This window comes from Ochlerotatus camptorhynchus, unplaced genomic scaffold (genome assembly GCF_037179485.1).
Source record: "Ochlerotatus camptorhynchus isolate MF236.1 unplaced genomic scaffold, CSIRO-AGI_Acam_v1.1 ptg000251l, whole genome shotgun sequence".
Classification (NCBI taxonomy): domain Eukaryota; kingdom Metazoa; phylum Arthropoda; class Insecta; order Diptera; family Culicidae; genus Ochlerotatus; species Ochlerotatus camptorhynchus.
The window spans coordinates 2820591-2839567 of NW_027040741.1; the positions used below are offsets into that span (position 1 = coordinate 2820591).

An 18977-nucleotide genomic window follows, 5' to 3' on the forward strand; every position below is an offset into this window, starting at 1 on the left:
AATTCTCTGGTGGAGTGCACGTTATACAGGCTGAAAAAATTGGAAAAGTTTCCGTTTGAACTCCACGGTGGTCAGCTTTGATTGGGAACAGAGTGTAAAATTAATTTAGTTACAAGCCATTTGCCGGCGGCTTAAACCATTTACATGTATATAGGGGGTTTTTCACCAATAGTTAGTTTGGGTCCTCACATTCCTACATTGATTGGTTTAAAAATATTGCATCAAGATAAACTTTAATTATTAAATTTTATAATTATTTTTCATGCAAATAATAGGTTACGGCTCTGGAAAGTCAAGATCTCCCTATGTAAAAACGCAGTTTAGGAAGCCCTATATTAGCAGTATGTCAGTCTTATATTGCATAAAGTGTTTTGGGATTATTAATTATCTGCGTAATGAAGAAACCATTGAAAAATGTTTATCCAACTTCTCTGCCCTTGGCATTGGAATTGTGACAGATATATTGTTTTCCATCCCAAACCCAATACTGGTGCTGGGTTTGTTCTGGTAAAAATACTGTTTATACTTCTCTCAGTAAGTGTAGCACAACCCAGATCAATACACCTGTTAATTCGCCTTTTTGGAATATAAAGCCAATTCAGTACGTTTAAGCATTATATTAGCCCTCATCCACCTTATATAGCAAGAAGGTGAATTTGACGAATTATATTGTGAAAAGGCGAATCAATTATTTTTTTCCCAATTGTTTGTTATTTACACTCAAATACCTTGAAGACTCTACGGTAGAGCTAGTAAATATCGTGGCCATCATGTGAGAATGAGAAATCAAATTCTCTCACTAGTTCCATGCGGAATTACGCACTCGTAAGATTTATTCTCATATGGGTTGGAGAAAAATATTTCTAGCTGATTTAAATGAATTTGGATAAGCAATAATATGTAATCGGTAGAGTGAATATATTTTTTAGATTTCCGCGGCACAAGTAACAATAATCACATCACGTTCTGTCATGACAAAGGAATTCATTAGATTGTTAAACTTGAGTATTATTGAAAACATTTGTCAACCAGTCATATCAACGCACGAATAAACAATAAGGTAAAGCAAAAAACCTCATACATTATATTATTGGAGTTTTTTCATGGCGAATGTTGATCCAAACAGATATGTTCGACTAATTTTCAGACACCCTAGTATCTGTTTAAAATGAGGTAAAAAAAAACTTGCGATTGTAAGTTTGCTTTTGTTGTCATCTTAATATCATGCATGAAATGCTACAATTTTCAGTAACATTTTGAACGATTAGCCTAATTTTCATGTAACTAATCGATACAATCTTTAATTGAACACCTTTTGTCCTATCATGTTTTTATTTAGATAGCTTTTCCATGGGCTCAAGTATGAAGAAATTAATCAGGCCTTTAGAAATAAATCATGAAGTGGTGAATTATATAATGCATTTCTCGATCTTGATGTGCGATGTCTCATTTTATGAAGAGAGGAATCGTGATTAACTTAATTTATATTTTCTTGAAGCATGGTATTTATTATCAATTAATCCATGGAGGTAGAACATAAAGTGGTTCGATTTTCAATTTGCTCTGATTTTTATTGACATCTCGCTTCGGTACCCTCCGCTTCTGCTGGTATCATCCGTTGTTTACAATACCCATCGGATATTCCATCTATTTTCACGCTAGAGCCCTAAGCATAAGTTCCTTTTTAGAGCCATCTTTCTAAGGATTGTGATACCGTAATTGGAAAACGATTTTAATTATCTGGTACAGTTTGCTGCCTTTAGTACTTGTAATTGCTGCCAGAAATCAAAGGTCAGACTGAGTAGGAGTTTTATCCCCGATGGGAAACCCCTCACAGAACTTCCTCAACTGTCAGATGGGTGGTCAGCAACGGTGGAAGCGCTATAAAATCTCTTGAGCGCGCGCCGTATCTCTAATTATTTTACGATTTAAAAGTCAGCCCAGCGATAGTATTGTGGGACCGTGGCGAAACGTTTTATGTACCAGACTGCATGCAGGAACAGTTTCGTTTTTATGCTTTGAAAAAAAAAAACAACGATAAAATCAAAAGCAACGGTCGCTTGAGTCGTTCCATTGCATTTCGTTCCGCTGTGTAGACAACCTGGCGACGGTTGCATGCACCGAACAAACGACGATGAGAGAAAAATGTATCTTTAACCCGCTCCTGACATCATTTATCCTCATTATCGATTTCCTACACGCGCCCCTTGTATCAAGCTAGATCGGTTCGGTCTTTTGGCGGCGACCTTAGAAACGGTGGACCCCACGCAGCAGGTCGGCATTCAATAAGTGAGATCAATCGTATCACACTTTGTATTTGAGTGAACACTTTGATTAGACTCCCATTTGGAAGCGAAGAGCGATCGATCGCACAAAATTTAAATCAATCATCTAGTTTTTGTATCGTGATATTTTCCCTTCTCAGGAACGGGGGCTGAACGAATCGGCGTCATTTGAAAGTAAAGCGAAGTAGATGATTGAATAATGAAATAGCGCCACCAAAACTCATTTTATGGCATGGTCGTTTTGAAGAAACTGTGCTTAGTTGTAGGGGGGATGTTCATTCTCCTCGTTGAAATATGCTGAGCTTTTCTTCCTCTTTGACAACAATGAAATGTTGCTGCAGTAATAGCTACCTTTACGTTACACTAGCAGCTAACAGCAGTACTGATTGATGATTGAACTTTTGCTACGTTTGCATAGGGAAAGGGAGTGAGAAGTAAATTACCTGGCAATTTGTCAGAATTGGAAGAGAACAGCACACAGAGTCCAGTTTCGTAGTTGACGGAGGCACATGAATCATTGCTTTGACAAGCTTCCAGACAGTCGGTTAGCATAAGCGTTCCGGGGACGGAGTCGAGTAGCTTGTTTGGTGCTGAGAAGACATAGCTGTATGTTAAAAAAAGAGAAAAAGTATAAATTTTTAATGAATTGTGTTTTGGTTATCTTTTTAGGTAAGTTGCGATTTCTAGAGATGGAGGGAGCCACGTTTGTATTATTTGGTAAATGCTGCTGCGAGTAAGTTTAAAGTATCATAATATGATTTTAAGTTATTAAATTAGACAGGTTGCACAAATATTAGAGTCAGTCTTATCTTATTGCACAGTAATTAGGACAATTTTCAAGTACAATCTATTAAAAATTTATTGATTTTAATTTTTTTTTCTGCAGACGACATAAAAGACCGTTTAATATTTTTTTATTATCGATATCTGTTGCAGAAATCACCATGCTGGTAACAGTGTAAAAATACGATCGTATTGTTTTGTCTCATTTCATTTTTTGACATCAAAAATATTCATTTACCTTAGAAACTGCCACAAACCACGTTGACAAATTTTCAAATATTTTGGACCCCGTTTGATAGTCGCAGATATTTTTTTTTAAATATATGTAGTCAACGCCTCCGCGCCTAATTAGTCTATGTTGTTTGTGGACAGCTTCTCAAAGCTTAAATTCAATACTATTCAAGAAGTAATTCATTAAGCAACGCTTATTCAACGTTGCTTCTACGTAAACACATGCAAAGCAGTTTTGTCGATGTGATTTTATAGATTTTTTTTGCATAGTGATTTCAAATTAGGACAATCCTTTAAGCGCTACTAAGCCCAATACTCCTTTAATCAACAATATCTAGTGTGCCCCTACATCGGAATTAATTAAGCACCATGAGGGCCTAGGTAAACAGGTATAGTGCCGCTCATGGCAAGTCCGTTTCATAGCACAAATCAGCAAGCCAAGAAAAATGCGTTTAAAGTTTGCTTTTCACCATTGCCACCATTATGTGATTGGACAACCCGATTGGCTGTTTTTCAAAAATTTCTTAGAACAAAGCTGATGAGTTCATCTAATATTATGAAAATATGGGTAATTTGCTATCATCTCCTTTGAAGAAATCAGTTTTGACAAAAATGCAAATGGGACCGACCTGCGTTGAGCGGCAGTATAATACACCCCCTAAAGGGAACACGTTCACACAGTACACGCTGTTTTAACTTTAATTAACGGAGGAATCACGTTGATCCGTTGCTTTGGAAGTTCGAAATAACTTGTAATCATTTTTTCCTCCGGTGCCAGTTAACATAGAAGAACACCCAACATTGATTTAGAGCATCAATATTAGATGTCTCAGACTGCACAAAGATCGAATAATTTTTTTTTTAATATGCTTACCAGCATGACGTAAATAATTACATCAAAAGCACGTTTTTCTGAATTTTGTTTCCAATATTTAAATCCAGCGTGTTCCTATCAGCGCCAGGCATAAAAAAATTCACTTTATGCATTACAATAGAACAACCCAGCGCATTTTCAGCGAAAAGTTTCCCGAAACTCAGCAACCACACGTCGTTTTTGCTGAGATCTCAGTAAAACTCATTGCCGAGCTGCACAGCAAAAAAATAATTTTGATATCACGTCAAAGTGGATGCACTACAATCATGTCCAAAATATGGTGTAATATTACTTGCTAAAAAGGACAAAATTATCATTAATATAATGCATGAACTGACATTACGCTGCTTTTACTGCATTTGTTTATTTATGTGGTCATAAAAATTACATCAAATTTTCGACATGATTGTAGTGCATCCACTGTGATGTGTGTTCAGCGGTTCTGAAATTACTGCGATGTGGCAAACAAAACTAATTATGTTAATCCTAATTAATTCTGGGGATAATTCCTAAGTCGCCGATAATTCCAAATGTATTCTATAGAAAATTGCAAGGAAATCTCGAGAAGAATACCACGGGAAGCGAATTTTTAGGTTATAATTCCCACGGAATCTGAGAAAATTTCTAAGAAATTCGGTGAAGTGAATAATTAGAAGAATTCCAGAGAACTTCATCATAATTCAGAGCAGATATTCAAGACATTTCAGAAGGCAATTGAATAGGAGTTTTGGGTAGAATTATGATAGGAAGCAGTGGCAAGTTATTCGGAGAATCATTAAAAATTCAATGATAATCTTAGGATGAATTCCAAGAAGAGAATCATTGGACTGTTATAAAGTTAATCTAATATCAGAGAGAATCTCATTTTTTTAAAGGGGAATTGTAGAATAGTTTAAGGAAAACGTTGAGCAAATTACTAAAATATCCTGTAAAGAGTTCTAAGTGAATAGCGAAGGTTTTTAAAACATAGACAAATGTTGACGGGGCCAGTGGTTGAGTGGAAAGTGTAACTGCTGTCTGGGTTCAATTCCAGCTGAGGTAATTGGGATTTGTTGGGATTTCGGACGGCGAACAATATTCATAATCCAGGAAAAATCGTAATCACCACCCATTAGGGCGCCCAAAAAAATTATCTTAAATTATACTTGACGGTCTGAAAGAATAGCATGATTATTCTCTAAATAATCTTTAGAGGTTGCACGCTTCGGTTTCCTGTAAAAAGTTTTTTTAGAACAATCATGTCTTCAGGTGACAGGTCAAAAGACCATTTTTAATCTATAGATTATTATTTCAAAAAGGCAAATGTGTTTTCACATATAAATTGAAAAAAAAAATGATCTAATGTCACCCAAATATTTTTGAAGTCACAGAAAAAATTATGAGTAATGTTATTGTCCTTTTCATGAACGTTTAGACTCCTATGATAATTGTGTAAAGTGTCGATCATCATTTTGCTGCGAAATGCATCAACTCGACTCGACAATTATCACAGTAACAATTTGCCGCATAACAAGGTCATCTTTTCTTTTAGGGTGTCAATATTAACTGTCAGTATTTAAACCCACCATGTAAAAATGAACCTAGCTTGCGTACATTTGGCACAGTGAAATGATGTGCAAAATTTGACTATGATAATCGTTTATTTGAGTTAGTCTAAATAGGCGTAAATGTCGCAATGTGCACATTGTTAAAAATCTATCGCTATTTGTGGAGTATAATAAAACGGCGTATGATCGTAAAATTTAAGTTTGATGGTTTTAATTTTCTAGCTTTTAAATTTCCGTATTCATAATAATCCGTACAGCTATTTTAATTTCAATGAACAAAACAATTTTCTTTGAGTGTGTTTTTCCTAAATTTCCCAATCAATTCCTAGCGACTTCTTCATAGACAAAATTTCAATATAGGCTTTGGAGGTATGATTTTTTAAATGGTATGTGAAAACACATTCGCCCTTTTGAAATATTCGTCTTGATGGTCTCTTGTCCTATCCAAAATACATGATTTCTCATGTAAAAATGACATGTAAAAACTTTCATCCAAATTGGAGAGGATTAAGATAGTTTATTTGCTCATTTACCATAGAATTGCCAAATTCTGTATTTAAATTTAAATTTCCTAAACATCAATTCACTAAAATGTATATATCGCGGTCCAGCAAAAAGATAGACAAAATCTTCCTTCGAAAAAAAAAAATCTTAAAATATGCTACAAGCATAGTCTATTTGCAATAACGGTAAACATTTAAAAGGCCTCTTCAGCATTCATGACCATGAAACTGCTTTTAAACAAAAGAATTCAAATATCTCGATACAAATTAACACCGAACTTTGCCTTTGTGTCCTAAAACAACAATCCTATGATATCTAGCTAGTTTATTTCGGTTATTTTCCTATTCCTCTTCGACTCAGTCGCATTTGGTTTTATGCTCAAGGTGAATCTCTGTGGAAACCTCCTTTCTGATTTATCTCATTATCATCTCAAAATTTCAAGAGCACAAATATCAGTTCTTACTAAACAACCAACAATGAAACTGTAACTCCACGTTTGCTGCACTGCGTTTGCTTGTGCTCTAGAAATCTTGAAGTGATAGGGCATATCAGCCATCATGACGGTCCATATGGAAACACCTTAACGACTCTTTCTAGGTTACGTGATACGCAAATTTTCGGCCTGTGATTGCTTCCAATAAACAGTTATAATATAGTCACTAATAAATGAAACTAGAAGTAAATAGTCCGTGACGTGATAACGCGACGTTAAAATAGAATCAGGGTGTCGACTACCAGGAAAACCCTGGAAAATCAGGGAATATCAGGGAATTAATTTTTGGACCTGGAAAATCAGGGAATCTCAGGGAATTTCATTCAAATTCAGGGAAACATTTCTTAATCACAAAGTTTGCCAGTTTCAAACAACTTGATTACTCGGTGTAGTTGAAGTTTGCAGTTGTTCATATTAAAGTTTAAATAGAGTTGCGAATTTGTGGTTGTTCAAAGCTTGATGTTGCATTTTTGCAAGTTGAGCTAGAATTACTCAAAAATTGATTATATGATTTTGCGCCTAATTAATATATAAATAATTAATAAATATAAATTCAGCTGGGTGTTGACACATTCCTGAGTTGAACTGAGATCCTGAGGATTAATAAAAACCCATTTCCGTAGACAATAGACATTATTAGTTGTTGCAAAATTTAACCTCCAAATAGGTATGTGTTGGTCTCTTAGTAGATGTTACATCTAATTGCGTCTGACTTAGATCCTTTGGGCGCATTGGAGCGCTTTTCAGTAAAGAGCTAAAAGAGAAGGATGTTTTTTTCTGAACACATGTAGTTCCTGTTCCTTATTGTGTTCCGAACAGCCTGATTAGCTCAGAGAATAAATTAAATGAAAATTTAGAATAATGTTCTTCCTTGGGTGGATTTTTGTCTTTGATGCTTGAAGTAGCACTTTTATGATGGCAATATGATTCAAAGAAACGTAGACAAGCATTGCCTCGACAGCATAGAGTGGCTATATTGTCTTCATTGTAAATCTGATTAGCTCGGAAAATTAGTTTCTCAGTGAATGGTGAAGGCGCTGTTTTTACGATTTTCCACCATAGGAATCTTTCCGCAAATTAGCGTTTGGTTAAGCGTTCTAACCGGAATAATTTTCTTGCGGTGCTGGGTCTCAAATTGTGCTCAAGGGATTAAAGACAAGTGTTTCATATGTAAGATATAGGAGAACTGGTTGAATGTCTGCCCCTATCGGTGTGTTCAGAAACAGTCAGAAAAGAACTTCTAAGACGGGTTGAAAAAGTTCACGATATTTCACGAAGTTCAAAAAGTTCGCGACTCATAGTGAGTTTTGGTGAATATTTTCAACACTGCTTTTAAGGGTGAGAAAATCGCCATGCCAAAGATCTCTTCTCATATCATGGATTAAATCGAGCAAACTTGTTGAACATTAAGCAAGACTTGTTTGTAGATTGATATCGAGAAGGTTGCAGTTTCCTTCGCTATTAATCATCAATTGAACTGATTACCTGGCGCTTATCGCGATTACAATTTGTGAATTTAGAAAAATGTGATGCCTTCCCGTTTTTGGCAACACGCGATTTTCATCTTATTTGCATTCTATAAAATGTATCGAACGCTTTATTCAATTTGAGATTGTTCTCGACCACTCTTCATGGGTTAGAGGTCCTTGTGGTATTAAATGAAAAAAAAATGTCCAAAAAGCACTTCCCAATTAACAATTTTGGCTGCAGAATAGCTGATACAACCGTAAAATGACGTTATGCTTCTAATTTGTGTCTGTATAAGCTGGTCTGCAGCTAGAACTTTTTGTTGGGTAATACATATCTGAGGAAAGTAATAGCTGATGAGATCGTGTTGACAAAACCATGTAGACACTACAACTGGAATTTGTTTGAAAATTACTGGAAATTCAATCAGGGAATATCAGGGAATTTGGTTTTCTTCATTGAGTCGACGACCCGAGAATTTTTTCAACTATAACTCTGTTTTCATAGAATTTTTTCGGTAGTTTAAAACGTCTTGATAAAACTCAGATAAGTTCAAACATGTTTTACAAGCACTGTCTAAGCACCTCAATTTAAAGTAATAGCAACACAGAAAATAAGAAATATGGTTGAATAGTCGCTGTAAAGAACTTCATGGAATGGGTCAAATGTAAATGGAAAAACCGGAAAGATTGTCATAATTCCGGAATATAACGTGAAATTAAACATATTAAACCGCAGGTTTGAAAATCATAGCTATTTCTTGGAACAAGATTAGGATACTCATGATTTGCAGAAAATCAGCTAGCAACCCCTTTTTTAACGAGAAGCTCAGCAAACATGATCAAAAAATATCTGTCCAAATGTTATGCGGTCAAGCATCTTTGTACAGAAGTAATATTTTGTTTCTGTTGTAGTCGTCGTTTTTGATTCTAAAGATGAATTTAATTCTTTAATTTGCTACACCAATTGTTAAATTGTCCAACAACCCATAGAATAACGTTTGGCTCAAATGAGTTTAATCAACAATCAACAATCCTCAATAATGATCCAGGCAAAATTATTCGTCGGAGTACCCATCACGATAAAGGATCATTTTTCCAGCAAAATATAGTGTAAAATATTGTATAAAATTTGCTGATTTTCAGTAATTTGTTTATAGTTTATGAACTGATCGTCCTCTCAAATTTGAACTTATTGGTTAAAATCTGGCTGTGCATAATCCATTTTAGGTTTTATAGATACTACTTAGGGAAATCCATGCGCTATCTATTGGTTCTCTGATCAATCACAGCTGATGTTAACAATAATGGAGCTACAACCACAGGTGCTCATAGAGATACCCGTGATTTCCGTTCTCGTCCATTTATTAAAGGGTGGGTGAGCCAGTAGTTGAACGGGGGCAAATTATTTATTTAAAAATAAATACACTCAGGTCTTTTTTTACACGGGGGATACGGTCCGTGTAAAAAAAAACCTACGAGATTTTGATTTTTCGCATGCTTAAATGTTTTTAAAAAATCGGATTTTGATGCCATTTGTAATTAAAGCATGATATGGTCCATATAGACATATTTTAAAAATTTCTGTATTTACACCAAAAATTGTGATTTTTTTTACGTATGCCATTCAATTACAAATAGCTTGAAACGGATAATGTGATTGGAATCAAGTCGATAGGTTGTATCGTTGTCGAGAAATCGTTAAAAACGTACCGTGTAAATCGTGGAAAACCGTGTAAAAAAAACCGTGTAAAAAAAACCGCGTAAAAAAAAACCGTGTAAAAAAAGACTTCAGTGTACCTGTATTTTGCTAGAAAATATTACACTGTAAATAAATTGCATACATTTTTTAGAAAACTCGTCCTCTATCAATAGGAACACTGTTCTAGTAGTTGTGGTAGTTGCTAACCTTAAATCTTATAATAGTGAAATGCATTGGTTTCTTATGTATTCCACGATTATAGGAACACTACCGCAACTATAGGAGTGAACATTTTATGGAAAATTAATTGTTTTCTGTCATGTTTAGGCTAATTTCAAACATAAATTGAAATATGCAAATATTTTATTTTAGGAGAGCTACTAATGACAAATTATCTTATCCCGATTTTCCTCACTACTCCGGCAAAACCCCCATACTGTAACTATAGGTATACAACTATTGCTGGAACATCTACGTTTTTGCTCTGAAGGAAAGCTTCATAGTTGTACTTGTAAGAAAATTTAAGATACAACTTTGTTGGAAAAATAATCCTAATTTTATTAGAGGTGACTCATGAGCAGTCTGCACTCACTTGTTCTTAGCTTGCTATGTTCGAATATGTACAAGTCCATTTGTACTCAAGTACAGTTAAAAAGTTTACATCCATGTACACTCTTCCGCTTGTACTCATATGGGAGACGGCATGCATAAAAGGCAGACGCATTAGTTTCCTTACCTACTATGAGCTCTTCATATATGCTTTTAACGTTTTCGTTACCCGTGCATTTAATAGACGTGTGGTCAAGACGCAGACATGATGATCACAAGTTTCGTGATCCCGTGGAGTCCCGGTCCGCCGCGTTTTTTTGTTATTCTATAATTTTATAATTTTGCTCCGTGTACAAACCCGTGTGCATGCTTGGCATACACAGTTTTGGTCACGAACTGCTCATTTGCTAATAACATTGCACATTGCAACTCATTGGTGTTGATTCAAATGTTAAGATTTACCTACTCTTTGCATATTTATAGTTAACTATGATCCTAATCTATGAATTATTTTAAAGAAAAACAAATTTTAACAACTGAGTGAAAAGTTATTAGCAAATGAGCAGTTTGGGTGTACAACTGTGCATGCCGAGCATGCCCGTGTGCAATGCACCCGTGTACATACATCTGCGAATACACTTGCGAACATCGATACACCCGAGTGTACTGCATGAAATGTACCTGTATACAAAATTGCACGTAAGTTCAAGCTGACATTCGCTTTGATTTTTGTACACTAGCTCAACATGGTACATGTTTTCGTGAAGACCGCTCAAGAGACACTTTTTCAAGTTATTGTTTAACCCTTATGTGCGTGATGGGTTTTTTTTTGCTGGCTACCCGGGTACCCCGTCACGCACATATCGGTTAAACATTGCGATAAAGATCTTGCTGATCCGAAAGCTTAGTATTCATTAATAAAGCTGTTTAAAATAAAGCGTTACCGATTTAGCATTAAGAAACAATCGAAAGTGCTCCATTTTTTTTTATCAGGTAGAGTTTATTAAGAATTTAATTAATTGTGAACAATAAATTTTGAGAAAATGGTTTTTAGTTGCTACAGATTTACACGACCAGAATCGTGTGTTTAAGCTCTTTAGAAGAGCGGAGCGATTGGCAAGCGTATAGAAGCTTCTTAAAGATGATTGCAAAGAAAAACCTTCTAAAATAAGCTTCTATAGAAGATTCAAAAAGAAGCTTCTTAATAAGATCCTGGAGTAGCAAAGAAGAACAATTGTAGGTAAATCAGCTGTCATTTTTCGTATACCTACATTGCAAAAATTCGCAACTGATTGTTGTTGAATTTTTAAATAAAAATGTATTAAGTAATCGCATAGCTTGCATTGAACTATTAAGGCTTTTCTTATTGTGTTCCAAGTTAACTGAATTACCCTTTGTTTGAAAGAACGCTCGAAGTATTGAGATTTTGTTGTCGAAATGTAAATTTTCTAACAGTTTATTTTCCTGAGATCGCAAATTGTCGATAACATTTGACGCATATTTTGAACGATCACAAATAATAATAATAAGGCGTTTATGGCACACTATCGAAAGCTGCAGCGACATTCCTCGACAGAAATGTTTCAATAGGTAAAAGCTACCTATATATAATAAATGACCTATTGCATATACATTTATCATTCCATCAGTTTCGAAAAGGTGAATGTATTTTTCAAAATAAATTTTTCAATAGGCTTCTTATTTTCATTCTTGAAATTACCAAATGTTGAGACTGTTTCAACCTTAGAACTGTTGACATTTTTCTCTCGGATCATGAAAATAGATACACACAATCATAAACACATTCAAATTTAATATATTGTATTTCAGCAATTCTGTTAGCGCCTTTATATGGAGCCACGTTTTGCAAATGCATAACGATTGGGTGGGAATGTTTTCCTTCTAATGTCCAGAATTCGCACCAGAATCAATAGTAATAGTACAGCTCATTAGGTAAAACAGCTTACCCCGTCACCAGCTCAAACGCCACAAAGTCCGGATCACAGTCTTCGTCGGTGTACTCGTCGACCATCTGGGAGCTGTTTTCTGAACTTCCGCTACCAGAGCTGTTGGAAGTTTCGGTTTCAGTGGAGGATGCCGTCGGTGCGGCATTGGTGGCAACCACGGCCACTGATTCCGCTCGTTCATAAGTTGGATCCGATCCGGAGGCAGTGGCAATGTTATCCTCTAGCGGAGCATCCGCTGGTTTCGAAATTGGTAAATCAAGTCGGGATCGTCGCTTGGCACCTTCTATACTAAGCGCAGACGCTAGCAGTAGGCAAGCTAGGAAGGTCGAATGTAACGATCTTGGAAGCATTGTGGCTCTGTGGAAGAAAAGAAGAGGAAAATAGCAGTGTTAGTTGTGATGCATCAATCATTCTCTAAATTTGTCAACTAGAATGGGTCGAACACACGAATGACACATTAGTTTGTAATTATGATGGAGCGTCGGTACGATCAAGATGTTGATAATTTATTGGGATGATTCATCGGTTTGCAATTGTCAAGGGCCCTACGACAGACACAGAGAGAGAAACGCTTGTTGCCGGTTAATCGCCCACCATCAAATGCCGTGGCAAGGGGACAGTCGTGAGAACCTTTCCTTCTTGCCGATAGGAAGCAAACCATAAAAGCAACGTACTCTGAAGGTGGGATAAATGAGCTCCATCAGCCACAGCGACAACAGCAGCATTAGCGAGAAAGTGGGATCCTAAAACGGGAATATTGAACCTTTCATCTTCCTGGGGCCCGTCCGTTTGCGGTTTTCCTTAGCGGATGTGCCCATCCAATAACGAGGTCGGTATATTAATTATGAATAGGTTCGAAAAGGTCTGCATATGCTAACCCTTTGCGAAATAGATAGGCCCACATCTCGCGTCGCCCGTGAGATGGCATAAAAGCTGTTTGTTTTAATGTAGAGAAATTAAATCATATTATTAGATCTTGTTTGTACATTCTATGCATCCATGTTTAGGGCGGCTTTGAGATCCCCTTTGGAATTTTCTGTTTTAGGAGGCAGACAGTAAAAAGAGAAATACAAGCAGAATAACAAATTTCCCGAGATGTTACAAGTAGCTATTAGGGATAAACTTTTGACATTGAATATGAGAAGTGAGCAGAGAGGAAATATTTATGTGCATAAGTGAATTCCAACAAGAACCGTTCGTTGCCGCTGTTGTTACCCAAAAGAGGCAGTAGTCATCTTCAATTAGGGGTTCGTTATCTGTGGCAGTAGCTTAGTATTGTTTCCGTCCTTGGAGCGCCCATTCGATCGAGCGGTGGACTACCACCCGCTGCTCTGGGTCGTTCTGGATGCAAGCAATTTATTTTTCATTTTTTCGCTTCCTTCGAGTCATTTGCAAAGCCAATTGACCATAGCATAGAAGGAATGATCCCAGTGGGTGTGTGCATCCATGTGGGTAAGTGGTCTGTCGACAAGATCTTCTGCCAGCTTTTCAAGAACAAATGAGCTTATGGATACACGTTTGCTCTACGGTCAGTCGGCTGGTCTAATGTTCTTCAATTCTGTCTCATCGTTTTCCCTTTAATAGCGAAGGACACCAGAAATATGTAAAATCGATGTCCGCTGGGTGATATAACATATGCTCTCCAAGGCTGGGTGCAGCTTCTGGTTTCTTTAGCGTGGAACTCGTTGGTTTATTAAATGGTAACTTGATACATCTGGTCTTCCGCAGTTGGTGGTGTCGTGTGTTTTCTGTTTTCGCATAGGTGGAACATGGCAGAACCATTTCAGATGACTACCGAGTGTGTCTAGCTCCAGCTCGTTAGTTCTGGCAAGCAACATAAAGTGGCTTATAAATAGTGTAAATATGTGTATTTGCCAATTTATGTTTGCTAAATGCCCATTAGAAGTTATTCTGGTGGGAGGTCACTCTACTGAAAAGAGGAATTTATGGAGGAAAATTCATTCCGTCTGTTAAGATACTGATACAAATCTTTTAGTAATAATTTTCTCGATCAACAGCTGGAGGTTTGCAATCTTCAGTCAAGTTATTCAAAATTAAATGATTTGCTTATTTATGCTAAAATATAAATCAACGTAATTATCGTTTTCTGGGGGCGCATACCGTAAAATTATTCTTTTGAAAATATACACGAATGGTTCTATCACTCTACAATTATTAAAAACAAAAGTCTGCTGCCGTGTGATCTGGAAAACAAACTCAACTCATTTATCATCCGCAAATTTATCATCTATATATCCAGCGATTTAATGAGAATCTTGGCCACTTGCGTAAATAGGAGTTCCAAAAGCAAATTATATTTAACAAATATTTATTCATAAGAACACCGAACCATGAATTGAAACTGACTGGTTGCCCACTGAAATCTGACTACTGTCCGTGAAGGTAGTCATAAATCAAGCCCGGATTGAAACAATGCACCACCAAGCATCATCGGGGCCTTTTATCGTGTACCGCGCTCCGTGCAGCGCTGAACACGGTAACAGCCAGCGACCGGCGCGGGAGGTCATTCGGAGAGGCACTGCGTGACTTTGGCAAGGGTGCAAAAACCAGCGTGAGACGTTTCGGTTTGTGTTTCATATTTCGGGGGAGGCAACAATGTTGTTCTCGTCCCGTTGCAATAGGTAAATGGTAGAAATCTGGGCCACAGGTGCCTTCGGGGCCCTAGGAGTAAAAATCCACGTGAGACACGAAATTCTGTCTGTCGTCGACGGCGGCAACGGCGACAGCGAAGATCTGCTGTATTCAATTTGTAGGTCTTTGGAGCGAATGCGGAAAACCGCAGGAAAACTGTCGATTTCCTTCTTAGATAGTCCTCTCGAAAGCTTGAACGCGGTCGTCGGCTTGGTCGCGCCAAAGGGAGCCTGCGGTCAACCGCGAACAAAACTGTGCAATATTTGCATTCATAATCTCTGTGGATGCAGCACAGAGGCTGGACCTTTCCCGCCCCGAGGGTGCTAGGCTTGAACCGTTTATTTTCTCCGATCATGGCGTGGCTCTGCATAATATAGAGCAACCTGGAGATAGATACCGTGCAAAAGAAATTTTCATTTATGGTTTAATTTGACGGGTTTTTCTAGTTTGGTGCAATACTCGTCCCAACTGATGCTGCTGCTGGGTTTGAACCATAGAAGAACATGGTGGATGATGATGATGATTGCGCACTTTTAACGGCCATTGTACCACTAAGGGCTATTTGCTTTGATGGTTTATTCGAAAAAAAAAAGACCATGAAGTCCATCTGATTTTGTTTTGTAAGACTGAAAACGCCCTCTTACACTTGGGCTGCGGGGGTTCTAAGCGTTCGAAAAGGGTTGTGCTGTAGAGTTGCCTAATTAAGTTTATACATCGAATTGTAGGAGATCATCATGTGGAACAGGTTTGACAGGGAAATTCAAAACGAGAATCAGGGCATCGCTGGGAGCAAACAAAACGATTTCAGAATGCGCTGAAGTGAGGTTTTGTTTTACTCAAAGCAAAACTTATAACAGTACCAGCTCGTAAATATACAGTAGCTTAAAAAAGTCAAAATATATAAAAAAAAAAGTGGAGAACCTTCCGACATTCTTATTTATGATTCATCCCCATTATAAATTCGGGAATCATACAAGCGTAACGCACCTTACTTTCGAGGTGGATTTTTTTTTAAAGTAAGAGTTAGTAGTTTACCGTGTGGTTATCGTTTGCCGTGCACTCATGGGCAAATTTTTTTTTCAACGCTAACTCAATTATTTTTCATAGGTGACATGTAGCATACTCGCGATCTTACACGGTAGTAATTAACTTGCGAAAAATTCGGTAATGCATCAACGGGGATCGTCGCTGTGCAGCAAGTAAGTCTTTTGCTAATGCTTGCTAACGGTACAAACGTACGGAAGCGTCCATTTTTGTCGTGTAGCTTTTGCACTTTGAATTTATTATCATGCCACCATCAAATTATTACCAGAAGAAAATTCACATCACTGTGAAACCAACACTATCATTGTCTTCAATTAGAGGTTGCGCAGACTTAACGGTTAACACTAGAAACCGAACAATCCATAAAATCCTCTGTTCGCGGTCACGTTTTCCGCCGATAAAACGCGCTTAGAAATTCTAATTGTTTGCCAGAAATTTTGTTTATAAACTTTGATGAACATTTTCTACATTGCTTGCTTTATTTCTCAAGAACAGTTTATCGGCGTCAAGTTAGAGCAGACCAGAGCAGTCAAATTAAAAAAAAAATGAGATTAGATTGGATCAAGAATCACCTCAGCTACATATCACTTTTGTTAGATTTGGTAAATGAAAAAAAAAAAAAAACAGCCGGGTTGTCCCATTACATAAGAAACAATGCTACTAAGCAAGGTTGCAAATACTCATTTCAGCTAAAATAATGTTTTTTGGAATAATAAAACCAAAAGATGGTATGATCACATGTTTTACTTGTAACTTACAAGAAGAGGTTACAAAGTATGTGTTTGAAACATAAAACCTGTAAATTTTGCTTTCTATCAGTCACAATCGGCGATTTGCTGATCGCTGAGTGAGTGAGTGAGTGAGTGAGTGAGTGAGTGAGTGAGTGAGTGAGTGTGTGAAAAATCACTGATTGTGACTCTCATGAAGTGAAATAAGCAGGTTCAATATGACAAACACATTCTTTACAACCTCTTCTTGTATCTTACCAATTCAAAATATGATCATAGCATCTAATTATTTGATAATTTAAAAAAACTTTGTTTTAGCTGAAATGAGTATTTGCAACCTTGCTACTAAGCATACTTTAAATTCGTTTTTATCGAAACCATAAAATGTCACGACCAGTTCTGTTCATTCTCAAATTAATTTGAAATTAGTTGTCGAAAAGAAGAACACCGATAGTGGCTCGTTAGCGTCACATTCAAATGAATGATTTCGATCTGCTTCGTCAATTGACGAAAGCATGGATCACATTTAATTGAATTTAAATGTTATTCAATTGAATGTAACCTGCGAGGGAACGAAGCTCTGCGACCCGAGTACATTCGACACTTACTAGACGACAATAAGACATCTACCTGACATAAGTCCGAAATTCTGTCAACATTGAGTCAGCATCGGCTTCAAAGTAACTCGATTGATGAATTGCAGCGAAACTTTTCTTTCGCTCGGCACTTACATTTCGAAGTGAGAACAAGAAAATGAAAATATTTCCACCATAATTTCTTACTGAAACTGATTGCCATCTGAATGTTTTTTTTAATCCATTTATTTGTCAAGGCTCAATTGCGTTAGCTTTACAGAGCCGTAATTCAATGCACATTAACAATATTTCTTATGACTAAAGTTAGTGGAACGCAGGCCGAATACTCGCGGCTTGCTCGATGTTAAGGACTACCATTTTTAAACATGGACTTGGGACTAGAATTACATAGATAAAGATAAGAACCAAGTAGCACACTTTAGTCACGTTTGATTGCGACTGAAATAAGTCACATAGATGCTACCTCAAACGTTTTGCGACAAGTGTGCTACTTGGAGAGAAGCGATGTTTCATTATTTTAATGCTCCACTATTTTATTTTATGTTTTGAAAAAGTGCTGGCAAGCCAAGCATATTACTGGTCTATCCGTCAATATTATATAGATTTCGTATTTTTTTTTTGGAAAAGCTTGTGATTTCAATTTATTTTCTCCACAAAATTTGCAAAACATTTTTTTGTTTACTATGTGGCGTACATTTTGTGCAATATACTTTGATCCCCCACAGACCTCTCATTATACATCGCAAGGATACACATTTTAGAAATACAACACATGCTACTATTAACTATCGTAATGCCCCAATATCCTTAGTCCATAGATCCGGAGACTTTTTAAAGTTGATTATCAATGCCTACCAATGCCTGCTAAAAAACAAAAAAAAAAAAAACAAAAAACAAAAATGCTCGTTAATTTTAACATGACTTTATGACTTAACACTTTATTATGTTGCAAAGTAGACGTAATAATTAATTGATTAAACATTAAATGTCCGGATTAACGAACTTTCCTGTATTCGGAGAATAACGCATTTGCATTACATACCTTTAAAATCAGCGTGATTATGGATCGTTCACAATTTTTTTTTTATTAAGCTTGTATTGAAATAATTTGGACCATTTGGAGTAATTTTCGTTTAAAATGCGATGCAAATATCTGATCAAAAATAAAATACGTTGAAGATTTCATTAGATTGTTTATATGTAAACAAACTATATTCAGTAACTGGAAAAACAATATTTCATATTTTCAACGTTTTTCAACGTCAATCTTAAAATCATAAAAAGGTATAAAAACCCATTATATGACTTTGATTTTTTAGTCGAATTTTTATACAATGATGCTTTGTTGTGCTAATATGAATTTGACGTCAAAAGCTTCACCAGAATTACGACTTAAAAGTGCAGAGAAACAAAAAACAATTTTGAATGAGTGGTAAGTATCAAATGTAAAAAAAAAAATCTTTTTTATATTTCTCTTTTCAACAGAAGAGGCTTGGCAGCTTGTGGTTACCGTTCCTGCTTACTGTGCAGAAAATCGGAAGTTCAATCTCAGTCCC

The 18977-nt window shown here is 36.5% G+C and overlaps 2 protein-coding genes across 3 annotated transcripts in view; one reads left to right on the forward strand and one right to left on the reverse strand.

Moving 5' to 3' along the window:
- The window catches only part of Atg16 (Autophagy-related 16), a 229278-nt gene that overhangs the window by 73557 nt on the left and 136744 nt on the right, over window positions 1-18977 (forward strand). The gene's annotated exons all lie outside the window — the stretch shown is intronic.
- The window catches only part of neo (neyo), a 107771-nt gene that overhangs the window by 42695 nt on the left and 46099 nt on the right, over window positions 1-18977 (reverse strand). The window contains exons 2-3 of the mRNA XM_065226468.1: window positions 12402-12758; window positions 2729-2889 (exon numbers count right to left, since the gene is read on the reverse strand). Of these exons, the coding sequence (XP_065082540.1) occupies window positions 2729-2889; window positions 12402-12751 (511 nt within the window). The 5' untranslated portion in view covers window positions 12752-12758. The remainder of the gene's footprint in view (window positions 1-2728; window positions 2890-12401; window positions 12759-18977) is intronic.